Genomic DNA, 11,420 nt, shown 5'->3' on the forward strand with positions numbered 1-11,420 from the left:
ATCAAGGGGTGGTTATAATTCCACATACAAAAGACGTTGTGTTAGATTAAGTGGTTATAATTCCACAGTCAATTATATTTAGGAGTGGTCTTAATTCCACAGTAACAGCGTAATGTTCGAGAAATTGTAAAGTAATACGGAATAATGCTGAAATTAGTGGTTATAATTCCACTTTATAGACAGTCAGAGATGGAGCACAGTTTGGAACGTTGGCGCAGTCACATGTATATTTAATATTCAGATGTGGGCAGGTGGACGTAATGTCCCTCAAATACCCATAATGATTTACAAATGGTTTGCAGTTATGTATCTGCTTTAACAAAACAGAATAATGCTGAAATTAGTGGTTTTAATTCCACTTTATAGACAGTCAGAGATGGAGCACAGTTTTGGAACGTTGGCGCAGTCACATGTATATTTAATGTTCAAATGTGGGCAGGTGGACGTAATGTCCCTCAAGTACCAATAATGATTTACAAATGGTTTACAGTTATGAGTCTGCTTTAACAAAACAGGGCTAACACAAGGCTGGCTAAGACTCGCAATAAGCTGTGGATTTCAGCACCGTGGCTGTGCCTGCAGAGTCTTCAAAGTGATCGTTATACTATGTTTGTTTGTACAGGATACATATTATGGTAACAGTATCAATATTGTGTTTGCAGCACTATATATGTTCAGTAGTATAGTAATCAAGGCTGCATGTCGGATCTGCTGTCTGAATGAATAAATGAAGATTCAAATAACCCCCTAGGATATATCGGCAGTCGACCATGCAGTGTCGACACTTTATTTGGTAATGACTCAAGGCTGCTATCAGTATTAGCACCGTGGCTAAGAGTCAGTGCCACAGTTTAACAAGTTCTGTGGGTAACTTATGTAAATGCCCGAGCTGAGGTCACTCAATCAAAGAGCACATGTCAGCACTGCCGTCTGGGTAGACTTCAAAAATCGGTCTGCTACCAGGATTATATATTACAATGAGGCAGTGCACCTTATAAATCTAGGGTGTTTGCAGGTAAAGCCCTATAATCGGGTTTTTACCTAATAGCCTGTGGGAAAAGATTTACAGATCAAAATACATTTCTAACAGAGTGCGTCGCCAAACAGCGCACCGCTAGCCGGCGTACGCTTCGCAAATTAGCTTTTTCAAGGCCAACCAGACCCGATACCCGGAAGCTCCTTTTAAACCTGCCGTCGGGCAGGGTTCACCAATCACGGCTATTCGCCGCGTGTGGCTTAAAGGTTATTGGATGGTAATGTTCCCCCTGGTCATTGACGGCTATAATGTGTGACCAATCCCGGCTCTCATTATTTATTCATGAGTGCCGCAATCTAATAGGATTCTACACATCTCTCCCAGCCCCGTGTCTCGCGTGTAACCAATGGGGGTTCTCACCGCATACAAATCACGCCGGGATGTGTTCCTCCCCTTCTTCATATCGTACCAAATATTAAATATATATGCTGTGTATATCTTCGTATCTTTTACAGTATATGTCCTAAAAGTCCGCTCTTGCTGACGCTGTTAGTTCTATGGCATCATGATACTGTGCCTCTGTAGGTCCGACTGGACCCGATCTCTGGGAGCATAATTCAATTAGTCAAAGTGGAGTCAGGATGCAGGATATATATTATGGCATGATACAAAATGTATCAGTATATAGTCGTGATGATATCCCGTCTAATAGTTATACATGAAAAGTGATTGACAGATATTGCCTCGATGGGGCCAGTTGTATTACGTAATTACTGGATGTGGCCAGGAAGAAATAGGAAAGTAATAAAACAAATATATGTATATATATATAATAAAATATAATATATAGTGGGAGGCCAATCATAAAGTGTGATTGCTAAATATGTCCAAGAGAAAGTAAATAAAAGATATATAGTGGGAAACAGTCTGGTATTCCTCTGACAATGCAAACCTCACTGTCAGAGAGGTGTAGGTAGGATGCTCATTCTCAAAATACGTAATGAGCCAAGTTAGTAGTACATCAGGATGTGACAAGTGTAAAGAGAAGTGATCAGGAATATAATAAAGTGTTATATGATTGTGATCTTAAATATATTGGTGTTTAGAGTAGATAGGTGTAAAATGAGGTGAGTCTGTATCGAATCATAATACGTACAGTGATAATACAGTGTGAAGCATACATTATGCCAAAATGAGTTATAAGAGATAGAGTATAAAAAATAAAGTGTGGGAAGAGATGTGTTGAATTCAAAACAGGTGAAGTATGCAGCAAACCAAAACAGAACGAAAACTCATGTGAATAGAGAAATAAAAGGGAAGGGGATATTTAAGAAATATTAGAAGGTAAGGGCCCATATTGGCCTATATAGCAACTCATCTGATGAGTTATCCCGTAAGACATAATACTTGTAATTGTGTAGTGATAAATCTACAAAAAAGTTGTAGATCATAATACCAACCGGCAACCCTACAGCTGTTACACTGATCAATTTATCTTCAAGTAATACGGCAAGAGTACACATCTATACTAACATGAGGTGGATACTCCTATCTCCGCATGATGTGCACAAGGACCGTAGGATACGTATAAGGGGGTAATGATTTAGCGTGTTCCCGCTGGAAGATGATGAATGAACAAGGTACATGGGATGAGGGGGAGGAAGAGATGGTTTCTAAATATCTGTCAGGCACTGGACCAGCGATATTTCAATATGTATACTGAAGCTGTCATAATGTTATGTGCTTCTTAAGCATGTGTGTCTTGCCGCTGTTTCTACAATGATGAAGCGTATGAAGGAGTAACAGCATATATGTCGCAGGTCCGTGGCCCCTGGATAGTGATAAGAGGCATTATATGGGATTGGAGAGGTCAGAACAACAACCAAAAGTAAAAATAAAAATAAAAATAAACACAGAAGTAAAGACAAAAACAGAGAAACGGGATTTGAGGCAGAATTGGAGCAGCCCATATGAGGAGTTTGAGAGGAAAGGAGGGTGCAAAAAATTGGATGGAGTTGAGGTTTATCAGAGAAATGCTGAGAATTTGTTCTCCTCATTTATACCCTTAGGTGACATGGTGTCCATTAGGAAAATCAACCTGGTTTCCTGTCTCAGGAGTTCACCATCCAGGTCACCTCTACGGATTCCCAGGTCCACCTTCAACATGCCATAAGCCTTCAACCCACTTGGGTTGCTGTTGTGATATTTATAAAAGTGGCGGGCCACTGGTGTCAGGGTTTTCATTGCTTGTCTGTCCCTGGGGGCATTCCTGATGCTGGCAACATGTTCCAAAATTCTTCTCTTGAGGGGTCTAGTTGTCTTCCCTATGTATTCTTTCTGACACGGGCATTGTAAGTTGTATACGACCCCTGCCGTATCACAGGTAATGTAGTTTTTTATCTTCCATTCTTTTTGGAATTTATCTTGGTAGGAATTCTTGGAGTTCATGAAGGGGCATGCTTTGCACGTGCCACATTTGTATGACCCTTTTTTTCTGATGTTAGGCTTGGTCATCTTGTCTAGGTGGCTGTGAACCAGAGTGTCTCGGAGATTTTTACTCCTACGCCAACTTATTTGTATCTTATCCCCTAAAAGTGGGGATAGATCTTGATCCGTTTGTAACACATTCAGATGGTTATTAAGAATTTTCTGAATTTCCTTCCATTCCTGGCAATATGTGCCAATAAAACGAATCTTCTCATTCTGTCCAGAATTCCTCATGTTTTTCTTTGAGGGAGCAAGGAGTTGTTCTCTACTAACTTTCATGGTATCTTTGTATGCTGTCTTGATGGTTCGCTTGCTATATCCCCTTTCCTGAAGGCGATCACTTAGTTCTCCAGCCCTCTTTTCAAAGGTGTTTGTCTGTGAGCAATTCCGTTTTGTACGCAAAAATTCCCCTTTGGGGAGCCCCTTAATGACCGGTGGGAAGTGCGCACTCGTATAGTGAAGTAGGGAGTTAGTGGCAGTTTTTTTGCGGTATAAATCCGATGAGATGGATCCATCTTCCTCAATCACCAAGTGCAGGTCTAAATAGTTTGCTTCTGTTTGGCTCATCTCGAACGTAAGGTGCCGGTTAAGTTTATTGATGTTCAAAATGTTTATGAATTTGATGAACATTTCTGCACTCCCCTCCCATATAATCAACAAGTCGTCGATATATCTGAGCCAGAGTGAGATGTGGTCCGTATAGATCTCATTTTCTTCACTGAACACAACTTCTCGCTCCCACCACCCCAGGTACAGGTTCGCATACGTGGGGGCACAGGTGCTCCCCATCGCAGTCCCCCATACCTGGAGGTAGAAGTTCTCATCACACACAAAATAATTGCGATTCAGGACAAAGTGTAACAATTTGATAATTATGCCATGTAAGTCAGATTCACGGTCCATATTAAGGAAATATCTGGTTGCGTTGATACCATGTTCGTGATGGATACTCGTATAAAGGCTCTCAACGTCACACGTTATGAGCCATGAGTTTTTGTCCAGAACAACATCCTGTAATTTCTTTAGGACATCGGTAGTGTCTCTCACATAAGAGGGCAGGGTGACCACATATTTGCGTAGATGAAAATCCACAAATTCACTTGCTTTCTCGGACAGACCTCCAATACCCGAGACAATAGGTCTCCCCGGTGGTGTCTTCTCGTGCTTGTGCACCTTCGGAAGAAGGTACAGGGTGGGTATACGCACCTCTCTTACCGACAAAAATTCGTGCTGACTTTTCGTGAGGACTCCATCTTTGGCTGCTGTGTCAATCATTTTGGAGTAAATCTCTAAGAAATCGTTTGTGGGGTTGAATGTTAGCTGTCTGTAGCAGGAGCGGTCGCCAAGTTGGCGCTTAATTTCCTTTATATATAAATCTCTTGCCCACAGAACCACATTCCCCCCTTTGTCTGAGGGCTTTATAATGGTATCACTCCATCCACTGATTTCTTTTAGTGCCTTCTGTTCTGTTCGGCTTAGATTATTGCCAAATTGATAGGAGCGTTTGTTATTCTCCAAGGTGTCTAGGTCTTTGCTAACCAATTCAACATAAGTTTTAACAGCCGGACAGATGTGAAAGTCCGGGTAGAAGGTTGACTTTTTCTTGAGTGTGGGGGTGTCCCCTTCTCTGGTGGTGATCTCAAATTGTGTGTCCTCTGTGATGTTGCTTTGGAGCTCTTCAAGTATTAAGGCTGCTTGCCTCTCTTCCTCTGTGTGCCAGTATTCATAAATATGTCGCATACCCTCCCATTCTGTTATATTCGGAGGGTTGGGAGTCCCATCTGTCTCTTGAGTTTTATCTTTTCTACTGAAAAATTTCTTCAACAGTAGCTTTCGCGCAAACAGGTTCACGTCTTTCTCATAGGTGAATCTATCGAAAGATCTGGTGGGTGAAAAAGAGAGGCCTTTCTGGAGTAATTTTATTTGTGGTTCTGTGAGGATGTGTTCCGTGAGATTAATGATTTTAAGTTTATCTCCTATCTCCGATACCTCCGCTGTTCTCTCGGGTCCTCTCTCCAGTCCCTCGCTTCTCTTTTTCTTCTTCCCCCTCCTCGTCCTGCCAGTTCTCTGCCTATAGTTTCTCTGATATATCCAGGGCTTGCCCCTAAAAAATCCCTCTGTGTAGTTCTTTGTGAGGATCTATCCGGAGCAGATTCATTTTCAGAGGAATCTATATCTGAGGTTGTGTAATTTAGAGGGTCTGCAGGTGGTGTCTTTCTCCTATTGTTGGTGTTCCACCTGTACACTCTGTCTGTGAGAAAGTCATTTTTATCACGCTGCATCTTGTTCTTTTTCCTGCTTATTATTTCTTTCTCTAAATTGTCAATCTCAGTTTTGAATTTATGATATGTTCTTTGGAACCTCTCCAATCCCTCATGTGCCTTGAGTTTGCTACTGAGTACAGTGATGTCAGTGGTATATTTTTCTAACATAAGCTCATCATGTTTGACCAAGATGTTGATCAATTCAAAAGAGCATTTGGTTAGTGCTTTCTCCCACTCTGATCTTAGAGATGGCGTAGCCAGTTCAAAAGAGGGGAAGACCCTTGGTCTTAAGCCCCTTGGTGTCACTTGTTGTTTAAGATAGTTCTCAAATGTCATCTTATTCCAGAAAGTCTTAGTTTGTTTTATTAATATGAACTTAAGTGCTGACATGTGCTCTTTGATTGAGTGACCTCAGCTCGGGCATTTACATAAGTTACCCACAGAACTTGTTAAACTGTGGCACTGACTCTTAGCCACGGTGCTAATACTGATAGCAGCCTTGAGTCATTACCAAATAAAGTGTCGACACTGCATGGTCGACTGCCGATATATCCTAGGGGGTTATTTGAATCTTCATTTATTCATTCAGACAGCAGATCCGACATGCAGCCTTGATTACTATACTACTGAACATATATAGTGCTGCAAACACAATATTGATACTGTTACCATAATATGTATCCTGTACAAACAAACATAGTATAACGATCACTTTGAAGACTCTGCAGGCACAGCCACGGTGCTGAAATCCACAGCTTATTGCGAGTCTTAGCCAGCCTTGTGTTAGCCCTGTTTTGTTAAAGCAGACTCATAACTGTAAACCATTTGTAAATCATTATTGGTACTTGAGGGACATTACGTCCACCTGCCCACATTTGAACATTAAATATACATGTGACTGCGCCAACGTTCCAAAACTGTGCTCCATCTCTGACTGTCTATAAAGTGGAATTAAAACCACTAATTTCAGCATTATTCTGTTTTGTTAAAGCAGATACATAACTGCAAACCATTTGTAAATCATTATGGGTATTTGAGGGACATTACGTCCACCTGCCCACATCTGAATATTAAATATACATGTGACTGCGCCAACGTTCCAAACTGTGCTCCATCTCTGACTGTCTATAAAGTGGAATTATAACCACTAATTTCAGCATTATTCCGTATTACTTTACAATTTCTCGAACATTACGCTGTTACTGTGGAATTAAGACCACTCCTAAATATAATTGACTGTGGAATTATAACCACTTAATCTAACACAACGTCTTTTGTATGTGGAATTATAACCACCCCTTGATATATTCGTACATTAATAACGCTGGAGTGACCCAGGAACGGGGGCCCCCTTTAATGTGGAATTATAACCACCCCTTGACACAGCGATATTCATACAATGCTAATGCTGGAGTGACCCTATGAACCAAGGGCCGTGCTGATGCAGTTATTTTGGTGATACACATATACAAACTTTTGGACGTAGCACAGTCATACGGGCATATATTTTTGTGAATAACAGGTGGTTGCTTCAAAATATATTTGCAGCTCACTATATATAAGCACTTGGCATTTGACTTACAGATTTGGTAACTCGAGTTCCCTCAAACCTGAGACTGTCACATTTTGCCACTATCTGACACTGGTTCCGTGAGACCCCTATTTTAGGATAGTATTAAGCAATATAGCATCCAAATAGGGTACACAGGATATACAGTGCCTCGATAGTTTTGATTCATTATTCAGATAGCCTGATACGGGCATTTCTCTTTCTGAAGGGTCATAACATTATAAACCTGTGAGGACATATCCGTATATAAATTGAAATAGAACAGTTGACAGTGCGTCGCCATCCAGCCACCTTAATTTAAACACTTTTATTCTATCTTTCTGTCTATCACTTCTATTTAATGTTTTCTGTGTTTTATATTTCGCAAGTTTTTAAACGATGAATTAAAAGTTAAATATTATTGTATCAATTTTCATTTTTTGTAACAGGTGCACCACACCAGGGACAACCTTTTTCTCTTGTTTCCTCTGAAACATTGTGTCTATGTCTGAAAGGGTCCTTCAATTGACCCGGGTCACTAAAATCCTGGGATGAAACTTGGGAGTGAAATCCTAGGTAGTGTGTCTGAAAGGAATAAATTAGTACCTCAGACAACTTGAAATAACCATGTGTGCTGAGTTGTGGATGACCTAAAAGCCTGGACCATTAGGGTGCCTTCAGGACCACATTTGGAAACCTCTGCACTATTGTATTCTTTCTGATCATATGCTTCACTTCTCCTTCTAAACCATCACCAGACCCCTGAGAATCTAGCCAATGTGAGTCTGGGGCACACTTGGGGGGGGGGGGCTTATGCTAAGTCCCAGGTTCTGCATGATACGAACAGCTCTGCTGATCTCTTAACATTGTGACAGATGAAGATGTTTCTTGAGGAGAAGGGATTCTCAAACATTGTGATTGAAACTATGCATAACCAACCTGGTTTTATCTTGTAAATGATTGCCACCTTAAGAAAGTCCAAGATCCCGTACCTCTGGCAAACTCGGACCCTATTACATATGCTCCCAGATATCTGTACTCTTCCAGAAGAGCTTAGTGTTCTTATCAGAGGCATTTGCAACCACTACTAATGTGGCCTACACACATCGAAGCAATGTAGGGACAATGGTTGGTAGACTGCGCATGCCCGGTTTAATCGCATGTGCATGTCTCCTTTGCGAATAGCTTCAGTGACTTTCATAGTCGCCAAGCCATTTGCAAGGATTGGGGTGAGGTGGGTATTCAGTGGGGCGTGCTCTCTGGCATTCGGTAAGCTGCGATTCTCCCAGAATTAGCCCCTTCGTGTTAAAGGCATTACAACAAGCTCATTTGCTCCCGAACACTGGAAAACAGGCAATGGTCATTCAGACAAATTGGTTAGTCCATTCTAAAAAATGTATCTGAGCAATAGTTTTATCTATTTTCCATTGTTTGAGAGCAAATAGCTCATTGTTATATGCTCCCATACATTACCAGATTTTTGTTTCCACCAGGCAGATTGTACAGACAAATCTTTAGGCATTTACCCAGTTTAATCCTGGGTACACATCAGGACGACCCTGCTCGTGAGCGGGTCATCACAGGAACGTATGACTCGCTGACGGAGCCGCCGCCCCGCCACCGACCGGCACAGAAAAAGACCCTGATGTGATCGCGATCCACACCCACTACAAAAGTCGTTTCTGAGATCCTACCTGCAGCAAGTAGGATCTCAGAAAATACCTAATGACCTGCGGGGCCGCGCATCTGATCTGGATTGCATCAAAAGGGCAGTGAAATGGCCGATTTACATACAATCGTCGAGATTGTATCTAAATTGGCTCGTTTTGGCCCATATCGTCCTGGTGTGTACCACACATAAGCCTAAACCCACATGGTAGCTGTGTCCTCAATGAAACAGAAAGGGATTTGATGTAATTAAATAATTCTTTTTTTCATACCTTTTTTAAAAAAATCTTGACACATCTCCAAGATTAAGATTTTTGTTTTGTTAATCCACACATCTATGCTATAAAACATGTACATCTGTTCTGAAGCATGTGTTTCTTTTCCCCTAGATTTAGAGAAAACATATGAAGATAACCAAAGAATCTTAGAAGAAAAAGCAAGACAGCTGGTGGCCCTTGAGGAAACCGTTCAGACAATTCTGAAAGCAATCAGTGAGAAAGCGGCTGTATACAGTACATGCTTGTAGACTAAATCCTGAAAACAGGAACCTGATTAGGACCAAATTTTTTCTAAAAAAAAGATAATTTATTGGATTTAAATGAACCCCATATGAATAATTTTTTTATGGTCTATTTTATTAAATAAAATATGAATACCATTAATAAATAACTTCAAATGAATGCAGCGGTTTCAAGGCTTCAATTTTCTGTATTCCAAAATAATGTTTTGTCTTCCAGTAATGATGACAAGTAAGGTTGTCCTTGTGAAATGATGTACCTGTATTTACTTACAAATGTAATCCTTAAAAAAATTGCAGATTAGATAGTGTTCCAACATAGTTTTATATTCTATACTTTGTAGTTAATATTTTGGACACTTGTGTCCATTATACCAAGTACTGTACCTGTCTCCTGCACACAATGGAAGTAGCCATGTCCATTTTATCTGCTCACTAAGAATTAAAATATCCCTGTGGCATGAGGGAGCACCCAGTGGCTCAAACTGCCTTGTTCTGCATTGATGCTAGTACTTGACTTGGTGAATACAGAGCACATTAGTTAAGCCACAAAAATAGCTGCCTCTGTGTCTGTGCACTTCTTCCATATTTGTAAAATAAAGTATTTCCAGGATGGTTGCTCCTTAGGACCCTCATGGAATCTGGACTTAAGGTTTTATGTACTTGCCATTTTCTGTTTAAAGCAAAATATTAGGACTCCGTAAATGCATGCTACCTGAGCTAATATAACAATAAGTTACACAAATAGGTTTGTGACATTTATACAGACAGCAAACCTATGTTCATATTCACACACTCCTCTTCACAATTATAAATAAAGTACTGAAGAATTCCATAACAATGGTTCATTCACTTTTTTTCCTGTTTACTTGTCAGAAAAGTTAATACATTTTCTAACCTTCTTTTGCAACGGGAAGGGTTGGGTGGTGGGTTTGAACCTGACCAGTCTCTTTAAAAGGAGTACCCAGGATCATCACACTTCTAGCCATCAGACCCGGAATAGCAAAGGAGCGTGTTAAAGTATGGTATGTGCTAGTTTTCCAAATTGTGTTAACATAATCATATCTGTCTATGTCAAGGAAGAACCGGGAGTACTGTGAGAATGGGTGATATGAGCAGGACCATTACAGGAACATGATGTTCATTCCCAGGGTGGACATTTATAAAGTAGATATCAACTGCAGATTATTTCTTGGTCCAGGAGACAGGCCTTCATCTGTAGGTCTTTTCACAGCTTGTGGTCAGATGGAGGCACATAGAGGATTAAGGAGGCATTCATGGGCATTCTGTGGATACCCTTTTGGTTTCTTTGAGCTTCTGCATGCTCTTGCTGTTCCTCAACCAGCAGTGGTATCACAAGTACTGATGTTGGTTAGTCCTCCCAGAGTCCCCGATAGATGAGTAAATCCCTTATTGAATACTCTTCTCTTAGTCTATTGTGGACACTGGATGACTTCCCATTACCAATCTATGGTGAGGAGCCTGATCTTTTCAGGTTTCTTAAACTGCCAAAGGTCTCTGCTCAACTCTGTATCCCATGTTTACTCCAGTGGATTATGAGAAAAATATTGGTACTTGTGTAGTTTCACAGCGGCAGTTACGTAGTCAGTGTAGTGTCCCTGTCAGAATCAACGTAGTGTTCCGGCGGCCACCGTAGTCAGTGTCCCTGTCAGAATCATCGTAGTGTTCCCGCAACCAGCGTAGTTATTGTAGTCAGCATCCCTGTCAGTATCAGCGTCATGTTCCCGCAGCCAGCATAGTCAGTTTGTTCGCGGCTAGACAGAGCTTACATAGTTAGAGCATTTAACGTGTCATCATTATTGTTTAAGATGGATGACATGTCAGGTGTGAATGTGTTCCTGAAACACCCCCCCACTAGTGGCCGCGGATTACTTGACGTGTATTCTGCATCTGATCGCCACACTTTATAAAATCAACTTCATGCTGACGTGGATAGTG

The 11,420-nt window shown here is 40.9% G+C and overlaps 1 protein-coding gene across 1 annotated transcript in view; it reads left to right on the forward strand.

The window, feature by feature from the left end:
- Positions 1-10,296, forward strand: part of LAMB1 (laminin subunit beta 1) — a 65,089-nt gene extending 54,793 nt beyond the window's left edge. The window contains exon 33 of the mRNA XM_083182948.1: positions 9,334-10,296. Within this exon, the coding sequence (XP_083039074.1) occupies positions 9,334-9,470 (137 nt within the window). The 3' untranslated portion in view covers positions 9,471-10,296. The remainder of the gene's footprint in view (positions 1-9,333) is intronic.
- The last annotated feature ends 1,124 nt before the right edge of the window (positions 10,297-11,420 follow it).

The sequence above is a fragment of the Crinia signifera genome, chromosome 4 (assembly GCF_055691185.1).
Source record: "Crinia signifera chromosome 4, ASM5569118v1, whole genome shotgun sequence".
Classification (NCBI taxonomy): Eukaryota; Metazoa; Chordata; class Amphibia; order Anura; family Myobatrachidae; genus Crinia; species Crinia signifera.